General features: G+C 42.3%; 1 protein-coding gene across 11 annotated transcripts in view; it reads right to left on the reverse strand.

Moving 5' to 3' along the window:
* The window catches only part of LOC113132473 (pleckstrin homology domain-containing family A member 7-like), a 99,540-nt gene that overhangs the window by 4,994 nt on the left and 68,427 nt on the right, over positions 1–26,119 (reverse strand). For 6 of the 11 annotated variants that reach the window (XM_026310551.1, XM_026310552.1, XM_026310555.1 and 3 more), the window contains 19 exons: positions 23,795–23,899; positions 22,235–22,307; positions 20,231–20,331; positions 12,982–13,163; positions 10,944–11,498; positions 10,242–10,800; positions 9,302–9,385; positions 8,582–8,824; positions 7,182–7,235; positions 5,708–5,773; positions 4,376–4,456; positions 3,820–3,969; positions 3,612–3,713; positions 3,233–3,344; positions 2,823–2,953; positions 2,514–2,708; positions 2,191–2,287; positions 1,613–1,701; positions 846–1,094 (listed from right to left, as the gene is read on the reverse strand). In XM_026310551.1, coding sequence (XP_026166336.1) covers positions 846–1,094; positions 1,613–1,701; positions 2,191–2,287; positions 2,514–2,708; positions 2,823–2,953; positions 3,233–3,344; positions 3,612–3,713; positions 3,820–3,969; positions 4,376–4,456; positions 5,708–5,773; positions 7,182–7,235; positions 8,582–8,824; positions 9,302–9,385; positions 10,242–10,800; positions 10,944–11,498; positions 12,982–13,163; positions 20,231–20,331; positions 22,235–22,307; positions 23,795–23,899 — 3,228 coding nt within the window. Of the gene's footprint in view, positions 1–845; positions 1,095–1,612; positions 1,702–2,190; positions 2,288–2,513; positions 2,709–2,822; positions 2,954–3,232; positions 3,345–3,611; positions 3,714–3,819; positions 3,970–4,375; positions 4,457–5,707; positions 5,774–7,181; positions 7,236–8,581; positions 8,825–9,301; positions 9,386–10,241; positions 10,801–10,943; positions 11,499–12,981; positions 13,164–18,064; positions 20,130–20,230; positions 20,332–22,234; positions 22,308–23,794; positions 23,900–26,119 lie in introns of those variants that run through there. The other 5 variants (XM_026310553.1, XM_026310554.1, XM_026310561.1 and 2 more) reach the window with 5 other exon arrangements.

Consider the following 26,119-nt stretch of genomic DNA (forward strand, 5'->3'; position numbering starts at 1 on the left):
TCCTGTTATCACACAGAAAAGCAACCTTAAAGCTAACTCCTACATCATTTCTGTGATTCTGTAGTGGAGACACATGCTTTAAACAAACTACAGTTAACTGAAGTGTTGATTAAGGAGGTAAATTTCGGGGCAAAGGCAAAAGGATCATCAGCAAAACAAGGCACTTGGATTTTATCTGAAGAAAAGAAAGCAGGGAGGTGTGATTATGATTTGTGCCACTAGCAATGCCTCTTTCTTCATTTCATCAACCTGAAAACTTATTTTGCCAACATTTCTCACACTTTTTTATATGCTCTATGTAGCAAATCTCTACAAAAAATAACTGTACAACTGTATACTGAAAATATCCCTCAGTAAATAAATAAAAGTGTACAAGTACACAGTATGTAGATGTACATAAATGGGCTTTTCTCTCTACTTTCTCCTTTTCGCAGTGGATTTACATTCAGAATTGTGTCAGTGAGGTCCCACTGGGGGCAGTGGTAACAAGGTTCAATTTAACCTCTGCACCTTTAAAAAAATAAAATAAAATGAACGGGGAGCGATTCTGTCCCAGTCCAACACTAGCCACACAATACCCACAATCCCCTGTGCTCACTTGATCTCCCATTGTTCTTAAAGCATTAACCAAGCTAGCTAGCTGCACCACTCCTGCCCTTTAGTGTATTAGTGCTTGCAGCTAACATCAACAACCACCAGTTACAAAAGGCAGACAGTGCTAGTGTGTTAGCATTCCTGCTAGGTTATTATGTGGCAGGGGGCTGGAGGGTAGCATAGCAGCAGTTGTGGTGAAGGTGTTGCTCCCTGTGTCTGCTGCTGCTTCGTGGGGGTTGGGGATAACGTACAGAGGCCGGAGGGTCCGAGGTGCTGGAGGGCAGCCTGGAGGAAGAGGAAGACCGGTGGGTGGTGGCGGTGGAGGTTGAACGCTCCCCCTGGCTGAGGTTCCTCTTACGTTCACGGACCAGCGCCTTCTGGTGGCGCTTCATCCGCTCCAGCTGCTCCTCTGCAGTCATTCGGCCTCGAGGCTGGCTGCTCAGGAGCTGCTGGTCCTCTGTAGGCGATGACAGCCGCTCCAAGGCACTCTTGGGTCTGTCCTGGTGAGACAGGGATGGAGGAAAGATACAGGGAGAATTGGAACAACATCTGGATGAAAGTGAGAGAAGGGATGGAGGGTTCGTAGCTTAAGAGAAGATAAAAAACTGGTATAAAGTAAAAAAGGATGGAAGACTGCAGTGAGAGACGTAAACAAAATGATGAGACAGCAATAGTGAAAGTGACAGATTTAAACACCATGCAGTAACAGCAGATCCATGGCCTAGTTTATAACCTGCTTATCAAATGCTACACCTGTGCCTAATATTTGTATTGTATACATAAAAAATATTATTTCTAAATTATCCATGAATCGATGGCTCATATTTAACAACCTAAGTCTTTATAGCAAAAGTAATTAATTAGGTAATGTCTACAATGCATCTGCACGTTAGGATGTTGTCCATAGACCTAAACCCTCAACATATGTTTAAATCTATATTTTCTTCCAAACCAGTCCTATGCAAAGACTGAATTTCTGCAGCTGCTCATATCTGCTGATACCTCCACCTTGACTCACCCTGGCTGCAGAGCTCCCAGGGCCTCTCCTTAGGGTAACGTACGACGAGATGTTGGACTCGGTCAGTAGAGATGAGGAGCCTGACAGACCTTGTTGATAACAATGGGACAAGAATCATTTTATGATGCAGAATACAAACTTTGGGTGAAAGGATTAGAAAAATTGGATTCCTCATTTTTTTAAAAGGACGTCCCAGGATCTAGAAGAGGTTTTGTATTCCAGACAGTGAACCACCTCAAATATTTGTTTTTTCTTGTGGATGACAATAAATTCAACTACACTAATACAGTTTTACATGCATATTTAAAGTTTTCATTACTTTATTTAAAGTTTGCAGAGCCTATTTCAAGTAAGGACATTTTAAATTAGAAACAAACAAATCACAATGCACTTTTTAATGTGTACTCTATAAAAAGGGTTTTAAAAAAGGGTGTTAGTGCGTGTGCCACATTTACATTTCAAAATCATCTGGCTTGGCTGTGGGACACTGCAGGTTTGGTTAAGGTAGAAAGAAATGGGAAACTTTATTTCCTGTAAAATGTGCTGAATAGTCATCTTACATGTTATTGTTCAGATACCTTTGCTTGGGAAATACTGGTAGTCAACATCACACCCAGTGTTGTGCTCACTCATTCCTGGCAGCTCTGGTTCACTCAGGTATGATCGCAAGTCAGTCTGAAATCAGAAAAGGTTTCACAGGACATCCTTTGTTGGTCTTTCGCTGAAGCACAGACTGTAAAGCTGAATGTTAAGCTGCCAGTCCAAGAGACTGCACATTAGATTTCTAAACCTCCTTCCATTTAAGATCTAACAAAGAATTTACCCAAGGCTGCATGTAGAAGGTTTCCACAAAACAAGTACAACAGGATGGAGGGTTTTTTAGATAGATATCACATTATACCTTACAGTCCCCATTGACAACATACTGCCCACTCTCCTTGTCCCTCTTCCTCTCATCCGATTGGCGTTTCAGTCCACGCACTGATGTGTGGCGGATGACTGAGGCCTCTTTAGGAAGAGGTGGCACCACAGGGGGTGTCTCCTCATAGTCGTAGAGGCGGGGGAGTGGAGGCCTGGGTGGAGCGCAGTCCTCTGCCTGGACAGTAACCAGGCCAATATTATTTTAGAAGTAGTACAGTACTGCTGTATCATTGAGGCTGATTTATAACTCTCTAATATTAAGTGAAATTATACTGGAGATGACACTCACCCACTTTGGCACAGTGCTGTGAGGCAAAGTCTGGGAGAGGATGCTGGGAATGGAGCTGCGAGGAGGAGGCTGGACCTCTGTGCTCTGAGAAGGCACTGCTGGGTCTGACACTGAAGGCACTAATTTTCTCTCTAGAGGGGCATGTGGACACACACACAAATGACGGATTTTATACATAAGCAGATTAGAAATATAAGCAACTGATTTACAGTCAGGAAAAGGGCTAATTCTGACCACCTTTAAATTTAGAAGAGATAAATAACAGACCTTTTACTTTTGCTACAAACAAATCAATCATACAATTTTCCACTGTTTTCTCTGCCTCTGGTTCTCTGTCATTACAAAGGGCTTTTGCCAGTGGCAGGTGTATGGATGCTGTGGCAGGTGTGTGGATGCCGTGGTCCTCCTACCTGGGTTCTGGACAGAGTCTATTGTGATCTTGTAGTTAGCTTTACTGTCACTCAGTCCCGCCATCACATCCTCGATCCTCCACAGCTCGCGCTTCATCTCCGCTTTCTCTTGCTGTTTAATAACACGTGGACACAAACATACATACATGACTGACTACAGTCACCTCTCACACCTTTGATCATTTCTAATATTGGTACCATAAAAAGTTAAAAACAACTGCTCCCTTTGCAGTGAACAATGAGCAGATGATGGGGTGGACATATATGTAAATATACATGTGTGAAATTTATGTGAAACTGACTTAAAAACAGATCCTGTATATTAAGTCCATTTTAAAGAGCATCTCATCTTGTTCTGCGCTGCAGTGTCATGTCTGACCTGAGTGGTGGTGCTGTGGTTCATGTGTGCCTGCAGTGCTGTCCTCAGCTGCTCCACTGATCTCTCCAGCCTGTTGTACTCTTCCCATGCATGTGCCATCTCCTGCAGATGTGCCAAAAAAGTTATAAACTATATAAATTATGCTCTTGTAAAAAAGCAGTTGCATAAAATACACTGTCATACTCTTGCTTCAAGGCACAGGACGTACTGTGGAGAGCCGGGATATCTGGGCTCTGATGGTGACCAAATCTTCCTGTAGCAGCCTCTGCTGGTAGGCGATCTTGTGGATGTGGGCTGGCTGCTCCTGGTACTGCTCCATCTGCTGGTGGGAGAAATCCAATACACGCTCCAGCTTGTCCTGATTGAATGAGAGGTTGAGATGTCAACCAAAGCAACTGAGAGCTGTCTCTGTATTACAGAATATCTCTTTAAACCCTCATTCAAAATGCCTCCAGAGGGCAGTCACTCATGAGGCACCACAAGATTTCTTCCTTTCTTTCTCAGGTGTATATGATGAGACTTGCACAGCTGCAGTACTATATGTGGTTCTGGTCAGAGGTCTGGTAACGTAACCATATTTACATACATACATAACCTAACCTGGTGTTAGATATGTTATCAAAGGCCACAGTAGCTCAGTAATCTTTGTCACTGGATGTGACACCATTATTTAATATTCTACATGTTCCACTCTATTCTAGTCTGTAACACGTTTGCCTGCTGAGGTCGGCGGGTAGAATAAGAGGGCTTGACTGAGTGTGAACCTTGTCCTCCTTAAAGGAGCTGATCTTCGCCTCCAGATCCTTCAAGATCTTGTCCTGCTCGCACAACCGACTCAACTTGACCTGCAGGGGGAGACACAGAGCTGAGTTGGCAAAGAGAGAGAGAGAAGGGCAGCAGTTCTCCAGTGTTCACCAAAATGTATCTGTTGACCTGTGATAATTAAGTGGCACCATTTACATCATGACACCTTCCCCTGGTCTCTGCAGCTACAGACAAATGTGTATGTGTACTTCTTTGTGTGTGCAGGTTAAGTATAATGAAATATGCCTTCATGTGTTTATTTGCATGTTTGCATATATTGCTTTTAATCTTTAAGTGCAGACATGCAGGTTTGTAACATTTAATACTCTTGGTTTTCCAGATCTGCTGCTCTTGTAATTGTGTGTGTGAGTAAGCCCGTTACACAAAGTGGGGATGACCCATCTGACACTTTTAATTACAGTGTCAGTGAGCCTCTAATCCTTTAATGAATCCCTGATTAAACTCAGCAAACCTCAAGGCAAAGGTTGGCTCAGTTTATTATCCTGCAGTAAAACAACACAACTTTAAAATAATAAGATTGTGACTAAAGAGCCTGATGTGAACAAAGTGCTTTTCCTTATAAATTTTACTCTCACTGCTAGTTTTTTTTTCTCATTTTACATCAAATAAATTATTCATCTCACTGCCATCCCCACAGTGATGTTGGATCTAATCAAATATTCATTGCAGACAACGTTGTCATAAATTGTTTAACCAGTTGTGTATGAAGCTGTTCCTGAGAAATACTTTCATAAGAGAAAACAAGAGCTGCAGGGAATTGTTTGGATTATCAAACTGAAAGATTTATGGCATTTACCTACTAACACTCTGGATGCTGTTTTCCCCTTATAGCTAAGCAGAAAAGGTTACTTCATCCTCCCACACAGTTTCAACAAGATCTATATTTTCTTCTGCCTTAATTACCCTCACTTTGTCCCAACTGAACCATGGCAGTCAATGCTGCTTCTCTAAACAAGCTGAAATGTTCCAGTGGAACAAAACAGAACTAGGACCTGAGAGTGTGTAAATGAACAAGGCAGAACAATCCTAAAAATTAGAATAACAGGGATGAGTTTCTCGTTCAAGGAAGTGCTGTTTATAATGAATCACCATCTAATCTCAACAAATCCTACACATCAAAAACAAAAACTTTAAGTTTGAATTTTATTCAATTTCTTTTCATGTTACTAAGACACAGACAGGATCAAAGCATACCCTTCCTGACAGTGTGGGGGTGAGTGGACCTGGGTTGTACAGTCGAGACCATAAGACAGTTTTACACTTATACTTACATCCACGTCACTTTCTGCAACCTTGACGGGTTTTGCTGACTCTTTCAGTGTCTGACTTCCAGCTACCTGAAAAATGGGAAAATAAACATTTCCAGTTGTTAGTTACACAGCACAACACAGTGTGTGACTCCATGACATGAAGGATATACAGAACACAGAGACCAGCTACAAGCTCTTACAAGGCTGAGGCTGTGACAGACTGTGACACATTCTCTCAGCACCATGTACATGACAGTATGAGTGAGCCTTCGCACACAAAATCAGCTCCTTCCACGAAGAACACAGTAGCTATTGGACACCAAGCCTGCACTGAAGCCCTGCACAAAATGGCGCATCCATAAAGCATCTACACTCAACGTCCCCTCGATAGAAAGAAAATAAAACACACTCTGTCTGAGTTTACTGGGGTTATTGTCAGGGTTTACAGTGCTAACATAGCACCTGAAACACTCACGCTAGTTTTGAAAAAGATTAAAACAGAACACATGAGTAAATTTACCAAAGAGCACTGATAATTGTGCTTTGGGACTAAGAGTTTGAGAGTATATGTGTTCCTTTTGGAATAAAAGTAGAGACATGACACAGTAGAGCCCTGTGTTATTGTCAAGGAGGTGCAGCGTTTCAGAGACGATGGTAGAAGCAGCTGGCTTTTCAACCACCGGGCCACAGCCACAGCCACAACACATGCACTGCCGAGCCATCCCATGCCCACTGTTCGACGGCATCGCCAACGTCACATGGGGGGGGGGGGGGGGGGGGGGGGATAGGTCAAAGGTCAACAGGAAATAAGATGTTTGATGCCAAGCCATGAATGCGGTGCTGTAAGCGATGGGGAGGTCCCTCTAGAGCATGGACTCTCTAAGCACATGAACACACGCACACACTCACACACATACACACACATACAGGCTACACAGATGCATCCCTACTCTGAACACCGCAGAAACATGCACAAACAAATGTACACACACCATCACAGACACACAACAAAGAACATTATATCTGCTTGTATAGCACATACACTGGATACAGATACACGCACCCATACACATAGAGCTTACGTTCATTAGAGGCCTGAGTGGCCCAGCAGTGCAGTGCAGTAGTAAACTGTGAACTGCGAGGATCAGGGGCTCTAGAGCTCTGATCTGGGAGTTAAAAATCACAAAGACACAGAGCCGCAGTCACAAAATGGCGGCTGGAATTGAGAGATGCTTCTAAAACCACTCAAGAGTTAGAAGATGACTGCAAGAACTTGGGGGGGTTTTCTTTCCCCCACAGACGCCTGAACATGTCCATTTGTAGCTGTCGCACGCAGCTCGTTTCAACATGGGCCAGTGTTTGAAGTGGTGATCAGTAAGATGTGTGTTAGTGTGAACTAAAGACATTTGAAATCAGAAAAGGACACAACAGAAGTAAAACACTTAAACTAAAGTGGAAGAGAAGTTAAAATATTCAACAGAGATCTCATGCTCACCTTTAGGTCCAGATACTCCAAGTCCTTCTTCAGCTGCATGTAGGTGTCATCAGCCTAGAGGATGACAAATGTGTGTGTGAATTATGGATTTGTGTCAACAGGAATTAAATAATTGATCTACATTGTCTGAATCTACTGAGTTTTAACTGACAGTTCATCCTGTAGGACATAGTGAGATTTTTGTATCGAGTATACTGCTGGTATATGTGCTAACACGCATCACAACACTCGCACATACAGCAAAAACTTTATCTTTATTTGGAGATGCTTAGTCACTTCTACTGAAACAAAGAAAGAAACAGCACAAACCAAACCCATTAGAAGCAGCAGATCCTGAAACGTCACTGAATTCAGCTCTGAATTCAGCTCACATGGAAAAAACAAACTGAAGTATGGCCGAGAATAAAAGATTCATGAATCAGAAGACTGAACTGACCAACACTTCCACAGCCAGCTGGTTAGCCAAAGCATGGGATGGCTTTGTGGACGTTGAAAAGTTAAGCAGCACAACATGCTATGGACAGTGTCACTAGAAGCACAACATGGAAACTGACGAGCCAAGAAGAGCACATGGAAAAGAGGCGGATGGTTTAGAAACGACAGCCAGGGCAGCGCTCACGGATTAACCATGCCCAATGTCACACCATTAACACACAAGGACCTTTAGGTAGAGGTTGCCACTAATATACTGAGACTGGACTGTTGATGCAGCTGTTGATGATCCTGTGTTTTGGTCTTTGTGCTTGGACTTTACTTATTCTTTGGTTATTTGTCTGCCATGTTATGAAACGTTTGTGGTGACATTGCAGAAAAGAGCCAGAGCCAGTCACAGTAAAAATTGATGCAGCTGCTTTCAACACATCCACAGTGTCTTGGTCAGAATAACTGGTGGTGATGGTGGTGGGATAATGGTGGTCAATGGGATGCACCAAAGTCAAAATGATGTCAATTTTATACATAAAGGTTTTTGAAGGCCATAATATCTTCAATCGGTCCTTGCATATGAATTTCTGTACTTGACAAACCTGGTGTGTTGGTGGCAGAGAAAGTAACATCCTCTGAGGGCTAAGATTATCCACAGTAACTTCCAAAAATTACTTCATCTTTTCAAAAATCTAATGTTGGACAAATCCAAATTTTTTGAACTTTTTCATGGAAAATCATCAAAATAGTTGCAGACAGATGTACTGTGCCTTCATAAAGCCATGGATATGGACAAAAGATATTTCTTAATGGGACAATGTAAGTGACTGGTTTAGGACAAAATGTGTGAAACAAACAAGAAAACAACTATGGTAGGTTTGATTGAATGTAATGCAGCTCTGTTGTATGTTTAATGGCAACCCCTACCAGCCCCTGATAAAATGAGGGGCAGGCAGGCATGCCGCTGGGGCCCCCACCTGGGTGTTGCAAGGGCCTAAGGGAGTTGAGAGGCCCACATGTCCGAGGTGAGACAGAGGAGAGGGGCCGGAGCTGAGGAGGGGGCTCGTGCTAGTGGCGGTGGTAGTGAGGAGTTTGTTGCAGTGGAAGGGCTCTTTGGGACTGTTGAGCCGCTGGAGCTGGGCTAACGTGTGCTGGCGTGCAGAGGCCATCTTGGCCTGATGCCGACGCAGCTGAATGAGGAGCAGAGTGAGCTCCTCAGGCTGTCAGGCACCACAGGACATTAAATCTGGCAAATGTTAATACTGGCCACACCAAACTTCAGTGAAATTTATCTCATTTTAAATGAGCGGCTTTGCCTTACAATGCTAGAGACCAACTTGTTAGGCAACTGGCCGAACACACAGAAGTACAGATAAACTAACAAGATTTACTGGTGTTGAAACAAAAGGTAGGAACCACATACAGTACACAACAGGCTGGTAAGGAGCACTTCTAAAAGTTCAGCTTTAGCCAACTGATCAGTACTGACACAAGACTAATTAACATTTGATCAATATCAAATAACATTTTACTGGTAACAAGATGCAGCAAACATCAGGTGGTTGTTTTAGAGAGACTGGCAGCTGCTGAAAATGTGAACACTTAATTCAACCTTGTAACGTAATGTAATGTCTGTTTAAATGTTAAATCTTGTAATATGCTAAAGCTTCTTCATAGTGGCTATTTGTAAACCATACCGTTTTGCCATGAAGGCTTGGTGCACTGACTGTGTGTGTCATGTAGCCAGATGGAGGCATTGACCGTCTCTCAATAGTAGCAGCCTGATAACACACAGACAACACATTTTATATGCACTGTTTGACATATATACAGTGACATCACTAAAGATCTTTATAGTGACATTATAGTAGGTGCAATGTGTTACAGCAATTCTAGAAAACAACTCTTCCCACACAAAATGAAATGTTCTTAGTGGTGAAGAATCTGTTCTCACAAGACAACACGCCAAGTTTCATATCACCAAAGGCTACAATTGTTTTTAGTAAATGTACTGTTCTATATGACCTTGATAACATAATACTGTATTGTTTATCATCTTTAGGCAATTTAAGTTGCATGTGCTTGTAGGAGAGTGGGTGTAAATCTGCATATTTGTGTTTTTTTCACCCAATTTAAAAAAGTAATGTCGAAAAAAATGTACTTTTACATTTTATGTTCATATTTTAAGACAGTTTATATCTCTCAGTTTATTTTTAACTTGTTGCTGAGAGTTGAGGTATATTGACAAAATGCAAGAATATGTCTGTCACCGTACCCCAAGGCACCCAAACAATTATTCTGTTCAGTGGAGCACTGTTCCAACATCCACCTCACACTGTCAGAAACACTGACATTGTTCTGGATGAGAAACTGCTCTATTTGATATTTTGCACCTGACAGTAGGAAAAAAGTTGTTTTCTGGTTGTTTTCAATTTATACACATTAACATTTGATGCCCTGACAGCAGAAACCAACTCATGTCTTGTTCTCTTAGTATGAAGCATCACAGACTGCGTGAATAGTAAAAGAGAACCTCTGTGTTTAATGAGACTGCAATACAATATTACCTGTTAAAATAAAAGTCTGAGTTTGATTAAGTTAATTAAACATGTTGCACAACATGGGATCAATTTTTACCTTCAACAGCTGTGATTTGGTCCTTCGGGGAGAAACGGTGAAGGGGATGTCGACCACTGACCTGTCACCCACAGGCCTCACTGTCACCCGTTCAGCAGGTGTGTGAGGCCTCCGAGTGGGTGACAGAGTCCGACTAGTGCCTGGCGGAGGCCCTGGTGGAGGGATGTCTGCAGATGAAGGTGGAACTGATACACAGCGGGACGGCCCGTTGGACTTGGGGGCTGTGGAGGAGGAGGGAGGGACAGTGGATGGTGGCCGGGGTCCAAAGGGGTACTCTGGGGCTGGGGTGTAGATCGGTGCTGTGGGACTGCCGTGACGGAACTGCTGGCGCTGCTGCCACTCATACAGCTGCCAGACTGTGTTGGACCCTGGGCCACCCTGCTCTGGGGTGAGGCGGAAGTGGCTCAGGCGGTCCTGGGCATACTTGTACTCGCTGAGTCTGCCAGGTGGGGGGCTCTGCCGAGGTGTCTTTGGCAGGGTCTGGTAGGCGTCTGAGGAGGCGAACCTGTGCTGGGTTGGTGGCGTGCGACGAGGGAGGGTGTTGTCTCTGGATGGGGGGCTGTTAAGTAGGAACAACAGCACAAAAAGGTGCTTTTTAAAAACAAAACATTTTACAAACTTCAGGGCACAAATTTTTTATTTTTTTTTTCTGGGGGTTTCAATAAAATAAAGCAATAAATAATTTACTTGACAGGGACCTACCCTTTGTGCTCAGCCTTCTGCACTTTGACCCATTGCTCTACTTGTTCCAGAGCACTTCTCCTGTGCACCTGCTTGTTTGTGTCAGCAGGGGGCGATACTGGGACCCTCTGATATGTCCCTGCAGCTATCCCATTGGGCTCCAGGATGGGGCTGGGCGTGGAGACGAGGCCATTCCTCGTGCAAATGCTGGAGGGCAGAGTGGAAGCAGCTCTTGACGGTGCTCGAGAAGGTACCCTGGACACAGGTGCTGAAGTCGACACGTGGTCTGAAGGTAGGAGGGTGGTGGGTGCTGGGTTGCAGGGGAGGGAAGTGTGTGTGTCCATTTCCAGGCCTATACTTCCTATAGGATGGTCCAACATTGTGGTAGTAAGAGAGTCTTTGTGGAAGCTGCAATGCTCCTCTGTGTCGCGGTGTATGGGCTCCAGAAGAACCTCATGGATTATTGGTTTTGTGGTCTCAAAGTTTGACATCTTGGCCTTGTGGTGGTTTACATGGTTTGTTTGAGGGACAGCCTGCTGCTGCATCATGCTCAACTTGTCCAACTTGTCCAATGGTCTGCAGAGAGTAGAGATTACATGAAAAGCCCGGATGAATGTTGGCCTTTTACACTTTTATACTTTTTGTGACTCTTTAACACTGTGAGGGTTTCAGTCCTGGGAGAACTGGATGATACTTTACTACAGCAGGTATCCTGACAGCTCAGACTTCTCAAAGGATTTCAGTGCCTTTTACTCATTAAGTACCAATTCAGTTTTATTTGATCACTTCCCTGATATCCCATGGACAACATAATCCACCATTTCAGGGGTCTAAGTCTTTGTTCGGATGCGCTGAACTGAATTTTAACTAGATAACTGTCACATGAAAGAGAAACTTTTAGCCTCATTGCCAACTTTAACGACAGGGCCAAATACACCTCACAGGCTGTTTTAAACTGGGGCAGGTGACAAGCAAAGCCATGTAACCACAACTAGATTTTAAACTCATCAACGAAATCCCAAGTGACAAGAGGAACTCAAGCTAGAGGAACAGTCTTGTATCTGAGATTTAGTGAAGCACACACCAAAGTTTACTTTAAAAGCAGAATTAATAAGCTGCCAGGTACCAAGTAGCTGCTGGAAACATGCAGCATAACTTTGTGCTATGATCTGTCCACATTCATTGTGTTAAATGGAGCATAAAGGCACTATCTTTCAGTTCTAGAGCAGTGTGTTACTAACAATGCATTTGTGTTCAAATGTAGTGTATAAGCATATTGCATGTCTAACCAAATGACTGAAGGAAAAAGGTGAAGAATTTCTTACTGGAAACTTGGGTCCCTTTGACTTTCATATTCACGACAAACTATTGTAGTCCTGTGGGACTTCCTCTTCAAACAACAAAAAAAATCTAAACAAAGCAGTGCAAGCTGCGGTTTCCACTGAATGTTGGGATGTATTTGATCTGTGCCACATCCCCTCATCAACACATGAATAATACATGGAGGAAACCGCTGCTCGTTCCAAAACACCATTTCACAGCATCAGAATGTATTCTTTGAAAAGAAACAAGCACATAAACAAATACGCCCCAAAAGAAATACAAAAAAAAAAAAAACAGAGGAGTTTGGGGTGAGGGAGCATCTGCTGTAGCAGGTTAAAAGTGAAGGTGTATATGTGCATTTTTTTGTACTTAAAGAGCATTTACCTTTGAGTACATGTTAGTCACCTGTACAGTCTATATATGAGCAGGTTTATCACATATTTAGGCAGGCCTTTTGTGTGCATTTTTGAAACTATGAATGGGACAGACAATTAGGAATGTAGGAATCACAATAACAGCAACAAACACAAGGGGGAGCTCAGGGTGTGAGGTGGAAAAATCAATGTCTCATCAGCAGAGAAATAACAGTTATTGTCCTGATCAAGTGATTTTAAAATCATTAATAGGTGTTCGGTTACAGAATTGATCTTATTTAGTGTGTTGGTAACATCCCACATTAGTTCAATGACATAAACTGTGTGTGTGTGTGTGTGTGTGTGTGTGCACGCAGCCCAACCTGATGAGTGCGTCGGTTTGGCTCTGCATCAGTGCAGCCTGGTTCATGGCCCTCAGCCAGGTGTTCATATCCTCCTGGGTATCAGCACTGAAGTAATACGTCCGCATGCCAGTGTGCTCCGCCTGCGAGCCAATCACAGAGCTCTGCTTGTAAATATACGAGCGCATACCAGTGTGGCTAGCCTGCAGGAAGAGAGAGGAGGCAGGGTGAGTGTGGTGGTCAGAGGCAGAGGATTCAGCTGAGAGACAGAGAGTTAGATGAGCTGCAGCTTCAGTCAAAGACACAGGGAGATATCATGCTGTCCGACGAAAGAAACAACATCAAGGGCCACATAAGCATCGAGAGAGCCGATGGAGGAAACCACACACTAGAAATACAGACACAAAAATGCCAGCCAGTTACAACCAACAAAGCCACAACTTCTGAACACTGACAGGAAAAATAATTTGGTACAATGGAGAATAGAAAATGTGAGAGCCAAGACAGAGGAACCCCAGTGTGCTGCACAAACCTGCTTTTTCCTGTTACAGATCAGTAACCTACTAAGAACATATAAAAATGCTTTTAGGAGTTTACAAAAATAAACAGCAATGTCAGAGCAGATTTTCATTTATGCTTGCAGAACTGTAACAATACATCTCATAACATATGGCAGCAGCACGAATCACAAGGCAGTTCTTCAAAGAGGCGGCGTGAAATGCAAGCATGACAAGGTAATTGTGTTCTGATTCAAGTTCTGAGGTTTTAACAGACATTTCCACAATTAAAGTAAAGAACCTATTACTGCAGTGATCTTACCCACTGTTGAATGAAAATGACAGAAGCACCTTTCATTATTGGGAAAGATTTAAAAAACCATTATGTAGTACATACTCTTGATTAGACTGTATTATATAATTATACTGTATTATACTAAGCACTGATGTGTGATGAAGCAGAACTTTTGTGATACCTCTCTCTTACCTGTGCTTAGTGAAATCTAGCACCTTTATTTGTTATAAAGCTGCATGTTTTAAAATTAGGAGAGGACCAAATCTAGCAAGAGTTAGCATTTGTCTTAAGTGTTTTAGGGTCTTTGAGCTCATTGTTTTGTTTTCTTTGGCCAACAGACATTAGTCAACTTAATTTCCAGCCATAGGCGGCAGCTGTTATTAGCACAAAAGCGCCAATAAACCAAGTTTATATGTTCTGTCAAGCATCATCCTGCCAAGTTAGCAACTAGCAATATATCCTTCCAGCAAAAGAAAAATGAGAGCTGTTCTCAATAATCAACAAATGTCTTGCTTCGCTTCATTTTGGCCTAGTGAGACTAGAATAAGAAATTGCTCACTGCCTCCCCTGCTACAGATTTATTGAATGAAGTCAATCCAGAAAAGCCATGACAGCAAGATGTTCACTTCTTATCATTAATATAGTCAGATAATAGTCCTGCTGCTGAACTCTTTTTTTAGTTGTTCTCAAAAAGATGTGTCTGATATTGTAATTAGCTGCCCGTCCACAAACATCAGAACTGGCTGAGACATTCAAGACACGGTACATCACTAATAGCTGTTTCTCAATTAATAGCATCTAAGTGTTTTGCATCTTTGTTAAAAATCTCCTGGCTGTGAAAGTGTGATTATTACAGCCCTTTTAAAGTGAGTTACACTCCATTGAGTGCAGCACAGACCTGTGTCCTACTTTCCCCTTTCCTTCCTTCCTTCAGTGTTTCAATGGGTAGAGTGGGAAAACAAATGGAAGAGCCCACTCAACAACAGATGCATGCAAATGAAAAGTAATTAAATACTAAATCTTCTCTACTCCAATTCATTCAATGAATAATGAATGTGGGATAAGTGTGCGTGTGTGTAAAGTGCTGTGTTGCGATCGACTGTTACTGCAAAATGAGTATTTCTCAGTGATTTCTTTACCGGTTTAAACTGTGATAAAATGTGTGTGATCACTCAGCAGGTTGGCTTCTTGTCTGCAGTGTGATGACAGAAACACATCACATCCACTTATGTAGTTTAATGTACACACTGAACAAGTTCATGAATAATACAAACGGAGACAGACACCCCCTGCTGTTCTATCCCTGTTACTATGAACTCTGAATAAATCTTGGCACACAGAATCAGACATGTACACAAACAAACATAAATACTCCCATTCCTCCATCCCTCCCAGGTTCACTAACAGCTTGATAATTCACCTCCTGTCTGAAAGTGCCGCCGTCTGTCTGCTGAAAGAAGCTAATTCCAGTGCCTGCTGGAGAGCACTAATAAAATATAATTTCCTTACTCACTATGGTAGATTGTGCACTTGATCCTGTTCCTGGTACGTATTTTAAGATCTGATGAGCTGATTGCACCACTCACATGATTCACCCAGGTCCCGATAATCTGCATGAGGTGTTTCATGTGGCAGAGTAGTGGGACGAAGAGGTGGAGGTGAGCGGAGCTTGTTAGTGTCCACTGCAATGATCTGTATTGATGCTAATCTTCTCTTTCAGCTGCTACGCAAAATTACTTTCCTGACACGCCACGTGACAATTACTTCTAAATTAGACAAAATGACGAAGCAAATGACCCGAATCCAATTGTAGGTGTTTTTCAGACACAAACCAGAGCTAATGCAGGTTTCCATGTCTGCCAAAACACAACATTACAACATTTCACTGCCTGGGTAATTCTAGAGCTGAAATAATTTGGCAATTTATTGGTGAGCAGAAAATCTGTTAGTGTCTTTTGTTTTACCCGGACACCACATTAAACTGAAAAACACACTTAGGTTTAAGGTCTAAGTTTATTATCTCTATGAAACTGCAAGTCCAAGCTGCTGAATAACCTGTGCAAACAGCACAAAACTACCTTAGTACAAAACTAGCTCCAAACAACTGTCACATATCAGTTCCATGATAAAATGCTGTCCCACGTTTAAGAGCAGTCTGAAAACACACAAATCATTAAAGCCTTGCGAATACTGCCACCCTGGGCTGTACTGTTTGTATTACTGTATATCTGCACTGACAGTGTATATAATCTGCATTGTCCCTTTTTGTACTAATGGACTCAGTGTTTCATGCATATTTTTTGTTTTTATGCTTGATTTTGATTCTATCTTCTGGTCAGAATCAGTTCAATCCGCCAGAATAATTCTAGGTTAAAACAGATTGTCTGCAGATTCTCGCTACCCAGAGGAAATGTGAACAATTGTGAGCCATACACAAGGCTCACAAGTCACTCTCAGGCATGAGGATGAGTTTAGGCACATCACAAGACAGAGAACAGGCTGGGAAACCATTTAGCAACCACTCATCTAAAAAATAAAATAAGAGATGTGTCCAAAAACACAAAAATCTGGGTGAGAGGACTAACAGCATCCTCAGGAAGCAGCTGTCAAAACACGCCTGTTCACTCACCATCAGCACTTTGACAGACGGCCTCCAACAGCCACAATGGGACAGGCTATGTGATGAAAGAGGATTGCGCCACTACTCAGATGTTTAGGCATGTGCAGAGACATTGCCATGAATATGCACTGAACACACACTACAGAAACATAGACCACATTTTTAACTTGTTTGTCAAATCACCTGAATTCAAACCTTAATCTGAATCACACAATGTTTAAACTACCTCTAATCTCACTCCTAATTCTAAATCCTAAAAAGAGACGACGTAAACAATGCCACACCCATGCAACCTCCCTCTGTTAATTTCCATCTCAAATCACCAGCATTAAATTCACCCTACTGGATCAGAATGCACAGATGCACACAACAGCGACAAAATGCTACACACGCACCAGCAGTAATCTAAAAGAACACAGGGAGTGTCTGGGTCTCTTTAGCAGCAATGCTGAGTGGGTCATTGAGCTCCGAGTGCACGATGACACACCTACACACTGAACCCATACACATCTGAGTCCCGTTTTCTCCATGGTCTGTGTTTGTGTGGGAGTGGGTGGTAGTGTTCAGGGTGTTCCTGATTATTTGTGTTCTTCAGTACATTGTTTAATGAAGCTTTATGGAAAAATATTTTAAAAAATTCCCTCTTTTCTCAGCGTTTCTTTCTACCACATATTTCACCACAACTAGTCCCCTCATCATTTCCTTCCCCTCCACCTTTTCCCTCATTTCTTTGTTTCTGTGTTTGCGTTTTATTTTCCAGCCCTAATCATTTCCTTCCATTTCTGTGTTCTCACAACTTCAGCATCTCTTTTTACACAAACTAAAATATATCACTCACTACTTGTGCTCTGAAAGGTTTACAATAGCACTGGCTCCTTTCCTGTGAACAGCCCGTAACAAACACACTCTCCTTTTCCAAGCACTATTTAAAGAATCATTGTGCTCAAAGAGATAAGGCTCAGAGAGGAGCACAAAGCGTCTGATAAAGTATGGTCTCCAACATGTGCAACAGCAAAAACTGAATTTACACAGAAAAACATACAAATGCAGACAACAAACAGCTGTGGGTATCTCAGTTTTAAATCATGCCATCTTAAAAAAGTGTGCTGTTATTCTCTGTTTGTAAAATAAAATGCTGGGAGAGATATGGAATAATACAGATTCTGACTGTGGGGTTGTGCTGCCTGTATCCACAGACTTCCACTCACCCACACAGTTTTTTGTTTTTTTTTTCCCCCCTCCTCATTTCTGAAACAGTACAGTGAGGTGATGTGAGTTCTGGTACAGCAGATGTGACAGATGGAGGAGACAGCGAGCGCAGCACATAGATGAACAACAAGCCCAAAACCAGACAAGCCAAACATAAAGATTCATATTGCAATTACGAGGATGAGCAAAGAAGGATGAGACAAAAAAAAAAAAAAAAAAAGACCTAAAGGGAACCAAATAACACAACACTGAAAAAAACAAAACGACCACATCAGCCAGAAGGGAAGGTATTCTCAACACATGCAATTACAAAGCAAAACAGGCATATACGAGGCTGTGGCATATTCCGTCACATTTGGACCCAAAAAGCCGCATCAACAGTAGACAACAAGGATATATACACATCTGGCAAAGTGAGAGCACATGAGAGCGTGGAATACCTATTTATGGGAGGACTGTCACTGGACGACGCGACACACTCACAGGGAGGGAGGGGAGTCCCAGTCGGGCAGCCAACCAATGGGAACAAGAGAGGGAAGAGGACTTGGTGAATAGGGGAAGTTAGGGGTGGGAGGTTGTCAGAGCTTGGCGGTTTAATTTGTGGGGTTGTGATGATTTGGTAATTAGCAGGTGCAGCTTTCACACACCAATCAAATACCAGCCATCGGCTCACACAGGTGGCCGACTGTGGTGTGGGTTACTGAGCTAGGCTGAGTAACTTTCACTACCAGGCAGGTGGGGTCTACTGAAGCAGGTTGTTTAGTTCGAAGTTTGGTTTTCAGGTGTTTTACTGACCCCCTCTGGTTGGTTGTCCTTGCTATGTTGCACCTGTAACCACAACCATCTGTGGTGTCACACTGGACTAACTACACCTTTAAGTACACTTAACATCACATCAGCAAGGTGAGAAACTAAACCAGTGAAGATCAGAAAACCATTATCTTCACCTGCTTTTTATTTGTTGGACCCAGGGTCCAACATAGTCCCCCCCCCCCCTGTCCTGTAGAGAAAGAGGATTAAAATAAGTACCAACTCTGGGCAAAGCTGTGAGTTTTAAGCAACACAAGAGAAGGAGAGATAAAGGTGGGAAATGACCAGATCTCTCCTGTTTCTGTCACTCATAGTAACAGACACACACACACACGGTTCTGTTTTATTTGTACCCTCTCTCTCTGGTATCAAAAAGACACAAGCCTGGAGGATCTCTGAAATAACTGTCTCAAGTGGGAACAAGATATAACCTAAGTATCAGACAGCAGCACTGTGGGAAGAACAACATCAGAATAAAGAAGCTGCATATAAATGGCAGGAAGAACTGATGGTCACAGGTCACTGCAGACAGTGCACACAGTGTATGCCCTCAGGCCTGCCTGAAAAACATCCCATTGACACCAAGTGGTCAGAGATGTTGAATCCTTAATGTGTTTTTGAAGTGGGATGGAAGAGATGTGAAGAAAGAGCTTGTGTTAGTGACAAATTTAGGAAAACACATGCTGATTCAACATTATATATTTCCTTTCAATAAGCACTCACACAACTTGTAGATTTAAAATTGAATGTTGCCTAAAAACAAGATTTTTTTATGGAATGATGGCTGAAAGACACTGCATGATGAATCCATGTTAGATCTGTGGGATAAATAATTAGGATTCAATGCAGCTGCCATTTAATGCACCTAAACCAGATATGTCCAGTTTGCAGTGACTAAATGGACCAGTACAAATTTTAGTACTCAGACACAAAGCCAACTGTCCGATCCTGAGGAATAAACAAGGTTAAAAGTTAAATCAAGTTTGTTGAGTCACTGACGCAACAAACAAAATTGCTAATATATATTTCTGTGCAAATTCTAAACTCAGCACTGACGTGTGGTGTGAAGTTACGTCTGTCACTAAACTTCGCCCATGTCGGCCTGATCTCAAAGACCTGGGCCGTTAGCGTCTCAGTGAAGACACTAAGAGACATTCACTGGTAATAGACATCATCCGAACAGGTGGTGAGTGGCTGGAAAGTGGGTAGATGTAGGAAGATGCTGATCTGTTTTATTAATCTGACACAGCTGTGAGCCCCAGTTACAAAAGGCTCTCAAAAACAGACACAAATGCAGGATGACTCTCAAAGGATGTGAAGTTAAGATGTACAACACATAAGTTGTGCTTGACAGCACATATCACTAGGGGAAATTGTGTGATTTAAGTCAACCCTGCTGGTTGACTTAAGCTTTCACTTGGAAAGGAATGTATATTCCTTCTAATGATCCTCCCCGTCATTAACAATATAAAGCACTTGATGGAAACTCTCATAAAAATAGCACAAGGGGTCTACATATTTAGCCCGTCTGCCTAAAATGGGAACAAAACCTCTCACTCGGACAGTTCCAGTGAAGTACAGGTTTTTCTCAAGTCTCCTGAAGTCATCATGCCTCTTTCAGTCAGTGATCGTGTTCATCAGCGTCAGTGGAAGTGTGCAGAGTAACACAGCATTCATTACACTGATTTCACAGAATCCCCTTCATCAGATTGCATATTAACGTTTTTAGCTACTGTCATGCTTTGACAACACACTCCAAACCAAAAACTTCACATCAGAGAAAGTAATTCCAAAATACAACACAGCATAGACAAGTCTGTGGAACAAAGAGGGGCATACCTTAAAGGCATACTTGCGGCTGATGTGGTCCTCAAGTCCAACTGGTGAAATGACGTAGCTGGGCAGAGGAATACTGCCTAGGACTGATTCCTCTCTGCTGTCTAGAGAGAGAGAGAGAGAGAGAGAGAGAGAGAGAGAGAGAGAGAGAGAGAGAGAGAGAGAGAGAGAGAGAGAGAGAGAGAGAGAGAGAGAGAGAGAGAGAGAGAGAGAGAGAGAATACATTATCAGGGTGTGAAAAGTGGCAAAATGAACAGCAAAGATATGGAGGAGAGGAAGGAGCAAGAGAATAAATGCCACTCATCACCCACTAATTTCATCACTGCCTGCCACCAGTATCATAAAACACACACACACACACACACACACACACACACTCATATGTCGTCATTCATACCAAACAGTAAATGACCACTCTGGTATCCCAGTGTCACAGAGCTAAAGCTGATCTGCTCCAACTGGCAGTCCACTGCCATTCCTCTGTGGCTGCCTCATCTGGTTTACATGCCGAGGACACAGTGAGCACAAACACACGTCATATCTGTGAAGACCCTCATTGACATAATCCTCAACCTTTTACCTTAACCTAAACATAACGTCTCATCCGATTAACAATCCTTTGAAGAAGAACGTCCTCCCTTTGCAGAAGCATCCGTCCTCTCAAGATCTAAACCTCACTCTGGTGCTCACAAAGACAGAAGTACAAAAACGAGCATGTACCATCTGAATTGGTTCAATCTTAATTACTTTGCACATCTATAAATAAAAACCTAGCAAGTATAGTGTTTTCCACTGACAATACCTTACAATGTGTACGTGTGTGTGCATGCAACGGTTAACACATCGTAAAATTTAGCAATGGTTTGAAAATGTCTGTGTCTGAGTGTGGGTGTTTGGCTGAGAGGTGATAAGGCGGAGCTGTGCATTAAAGGGGTAACTGGTTAAAAATAATTCAAGGACCAGTGGAGGAGACATTCCCTAAATGGTGGGCGAGACACTGAGGGCTTTTTATCTGCTTCAACCTGTCTGCCTCAAACACACACACACACACACACACACAAGCAGAGCAGACCGGACTGTGACAGGTCAAGTTAGATTATATCCAAACAACTTAAGAATGGCAGAACTTATCACTGCACTCATGATGTGAGATGTAACAGAGAATTTTTGAAATCTTTGCTTGAAAGATGATGCTAATTAATTTTCTGCCAATCAGTTATTCCTGCTTTTAAAATGTAAACACCAGGATAAACCACTCCTGAATATCCAGAAAATGAAAAAAGTACCTGACAGAAACCATCAACAAATATGTGCAATAATAAAAAGAAGAAAGAGAAACAGGAGATGTGGGTGTTTGTATAAAAACAAGAGAAGAAAGGAGGGAGTAAATGGTGCTGCAGACAGATCAAGTGATTTCATGTGGAGAGGAGAAACCTTTGAACTGAGTGATAAAAAGCAAGAAAAGGAGACAAAGAAAGGACGAAGAATTGATTTCATTCTCCCGTTGAGACGAGGAGGCAGAGCAGTGTGTCCCAAAAGGTTCAGTTAAGAATATGGAGATGAAAAAGAAAGGCGTGGACAGGCAGATAAATCCAGGCAGGAGATGGAGCCTGATGCTGAGGGATGGTGATGGGGCCTGTGGTGTAGCTGTGTGTTTCCATATCTGCCCACGTGTTTCAGCTGTAAATCACTGAGAAGCATCAGACTAACGTGCACCCAGATGGAATTAGCAGCTCCTTTGTCAGCTGCAGTTCAGTCCAAACTTATAAACTTTGTCCAAACCTGTAATGTTGGCTGTCAAATTTCCAGTTTACTTACATAACTGCATCCTTCACAGACAAAGAATCAAAAATGATTTTGTCAAAATACTATTCTCAAGGTCAAGACTGAATTAGGTGAAATGCCACAAAGTGCCAGGAGGTGGAACAGATCTGGAAAGTAACTGAGAATTTCACCCAATTTCTCCACATGCTGGGTCCAGTCGACATTACACAGACACAGACTCACCTTTGTAATAGAACAGACAGAAATCTGCCAAGACGAACCACTTCCTCTTCCAAAGGCGCATCCCGGAGCTGTCCTGTAGAAACAAATACAGGGTAGAAAGAATAAGAACTGAATATATAAATATATATCCTTTATTTTATCAGGTAAAATCCCTTGGACAAAAAACTTTTTGATGGTGACCTGGTCCAGGCTGCAGCAATGCAAGTGCATTAATAACGAATCGGAAAGCAGCACAAATTGGAAGAAATAATGAGAAAGACTATTCAAAGATCAAAACTAGGAAAGATCCAGGAGAAATAAAAAGACACAACACAGATACAGTAAGGAAACAGAAGTAATGAAAGGAAGAGGGAGGCTGGTGCAAGCAGAGACGGAGTGAACAGGAAAGAGAGGGAGTAAGGGAGTGATCATTTGTCCTCGTTCACTGGCTCGCTGGGCCTGCCACGACTGCTTCACTGCTCACTTTGTCTTTTATGTTCTCTGGCTGCTAATGGTGCTGTTTGAAAAGCAGAAACGACACAGAAAGGATGAAATCACCTCAAACAGGAATCTATACTTGTTCTTTGGCCGAGATGCATGAAGCTACAGCCATGTATCCTAGTGTGTGGAGATAAGAGTGAATGGCTTTCTGCCATAGTAATTGTCACAATATGTGTGTATATACACAACAATATGTGTATATTTAAATGCATATGACGGTGTATGTGTGTGTGTGTGTGCATTCAGTTCCCATGCCAGCATCTACAAGTTTTTTCTAATTAAAATGTAACTGTAGGGCACTAATGAACTGTATATGAGTGACTGTGGCTGTGCATTAGGTTGTGTGTACATTCACGCCCATGTGACAGTGTGTATTTGCATTTGTGCCTGTGTGTGGTCATTAAAGTATAATTGCTTTGCCATAACATCACTCACTGTTTGTTTTGTACAAAGGCCAAGTGCTTCCAGTGGGATTTGATATTTTAAGTGTAACTTCAAATCAACAGGGACAGTCTGTGTCCAGCAGCAGGTGCTCTATACTGCCAGGGCAAAATAAATAAACGGAGAAAAGGTAGTCCAGGGGAGGAAATGTTACAGGACCATGCACGACGAAGCTGGAACTCATCCCTGTAATGAGTGTTGTTTGCTTGGTCCCTAAAACTGCATGCCAGGTAGTAAACATGCAGAACAAATTATCCTGGTAAAATAAAATAAAGAAAAAAGAAAAGTATGCATACATTATAATACAACCAGCTCACGTTCAATGTAAAAACTAAAAAGACTTAGGGTCTACAGGTGGTTTTGTGTAGCTTTGGCATCGTCCATATTTAGAGGTGACATGTACTTTACATTTGTATTGCCAGTAACAGGGTATTGACCTGCCTTTGCCACCAACATACCAGAGCTCTACATCATTGTCCTGTGGGCTATAGGCCCTCACCGAATCTCTAAACTTAGATCTTATGAAAATGTTTTCCCTATGGACAGTTAATGCCAACTAAAATAAACAATTAAAGCCAAGGCAGTCCTGATTCTTTGCGTCTGTTAGTGTGAGTGTGTCGTCAGTGTGTGTATCCTGACCTGTTTGTACAGCCATCCTCGGACCACCACAGGGACATTGGGATTCCTCTTAATGGCCTGTTCTCTCTTCCCAAAGCTGTGCACCTTTGTGATGGGCCGGGAGCCCTGCAACACATGCAGACAAGCACAGAGGGCTTTCAGGTGATATAAAAAGATATTATCAAAGTCCTGAGCGGTGGCTATGAATAGCTGATAACATTACAAATGGAGAGAGTCAAAGACAAAGTGTAATCTTTTAACTGAGTGCTGTATGTAGCAGGACTGTATTTAAGGAAGCTGGCACTCATTAACCAGAACCTGTATCACAGTAACAGCCTCATCAGACCATTCAGTCCTAATGAACAGACCTTCATCCAAACCATGATTAGCTTTTTTCAGCTATGTCTATTTTTCTGCCCTAGTTGCTATATAATTACAGCCATTACTTGAGCACAGACAATTTTCCACTGTTCCCCTACGTGATGGTGTCATGTCTATAGGTTTCAGTGATACTGGAAAGTTCAATATTTAAGCATTTTAGCCAGAGACAGAAGAGTAGTTCCTCTAATTATCTGAAATCCATCTATTATGAATACCAGATTATCCTGTTCAAGGCTATTGCAGTTTTTTTTTATCCAGTGAGTGAGATCAGGGTTGGATTAATAAACTTTAGTGGCTGATCACCATTTATCCTGGTCGTGTATGAATAAAGCACAAATCTGTGTCTTGAAATGCACCATATAATAAAAGTCTCATGAGAGAACAAGATTTAACTCATGATGATATAATAACGGTGATTTTGCCTTAAAGCAATAGTACATAACTTTTGCTGAGCTGATGCCACATTTTAATTCTGTCGATATATTAACAGCAAAGAGTACCACACCGCTTTAATAAAAAGGAAGAAGTTTTCTCAAGAACAGAATAAAAAGGAAAGGAAAGGAAACATATCTCCAGATGAGAAGAAAAGACTCCTTTTCATTTTACATTTGGGCCATCCATTGTTTTCATACAGCTGCTTTATGTGACCAAACTCAGTGCAGGAACAGGAAGGACATGAAGGATTTTCACAGGAAGGTCAAATGGACTAATTTACAACTTCTTAAAGGCCTGGCACTAATTAATCCTTCATTACAAATGTTAGAGATATGCTCAGTTGCTGATTGTGTCTCACTCTCTCAGCAAACCGTGGCATTCTTGCATTAATATTGTGTAATATTGCATTTGTGTGCTTGTGCCAGCAAACATATTTATACACTGTGCAGATTCTCATGAAATCTTATTATAGCACCCTCTATTCTGAAACAGCAGTAGAAAGACTACACTGCCTAGGACTGCACACACAAACACACACACACACACACACACACAAACATCAACCAGGCCACCTCCCTCTCTGTTATTATAACAAGAAATTTGGTGTGACAGATGCATGAGTGTGTATATAGACTGGCAGCAGCACTGGGAGGCATCTACAACTGCAACACATTCGCTAATTAGAGGGAGGCCAGGCATGACACAAAGACACAGAGTAGCTCCCATACTGTCACCGACTCCTATATCTAAGTACAGGTATGTGTGGGTCTGTGAATGTTTAATATGTTTGCCTCTGCCTTATGTTCGTGTATGTGTGTGTGTGTGGGTGTGTGTGTGTGTGTGTGTGTGTGTGGGTGTGTGTGTGTGTGTGTGTGTGTGTGTGAGATGCAGTGGTCTATTTTTAGGCTGAGGGTAATTTTGTGGAACCGGCTGTGGTCCCTGCTGCAAAGTAGCACTCTGTCTTGTAAGTGAGGGAGCAGAACAGCTATTTGTTACATTAATAAAACCCAATCCGACACCCTAAAAGCCTAGAGAGCCCGGCCTGAGACCTAGAGGGTACCGGTCAAAATCCCTAGACAGAGAAGTAACCCATAAGTACCTGGGAGGGTGAGGTAATTAAACAAGAGTAGGCCCTGCTGTTAGAAAGCTGGTTGACGTGTACTTACTCCAGACACCTAATCCCAAACCGTTCAGGTGGGACTGATCAGTGTTTGACAGCAGCTGAGTTTAGTTGAACCTGGTGGCTGTCAAGAGTCAATCTCTTCCTTTTACTGCTGAAATGATTCGTTAACTTTATTACTGACAGAACTGACAAAATGTGACAACTGACCCTGATCATTTTTAGTCATTTAAAAAAATGTCACTGGTCTATTTTTCAGTCCACACATATCAGATTTTCAAAGATGAGATGCTCAGTTTCCTGCGTGTGAATCTAATCTTGGTGTTAATGGAAAAGCTGGCATGCACACCAATCTGAAAAAAATCTGAAACCAGAATAGCAGCTAAAAATGTGTGCTGGTCAAGCTGAAA

The sequence above is a fragment of the Mastacembelus armatus genome, chromosome 6 (genome assembly GCF_900324485.2).
Source record: "Mastacembelus armatus chromosome 6, fMasArm1.2, whole genome shotgun sequence".
Taxonomy (NCBI): domain Eukaryota; kingdom Metazoa; phylum Chordata; class Actinopteri; order Synbranchiformes; family Mastacembelidae; genus Mastacembelus; species Mastacembelus armatus.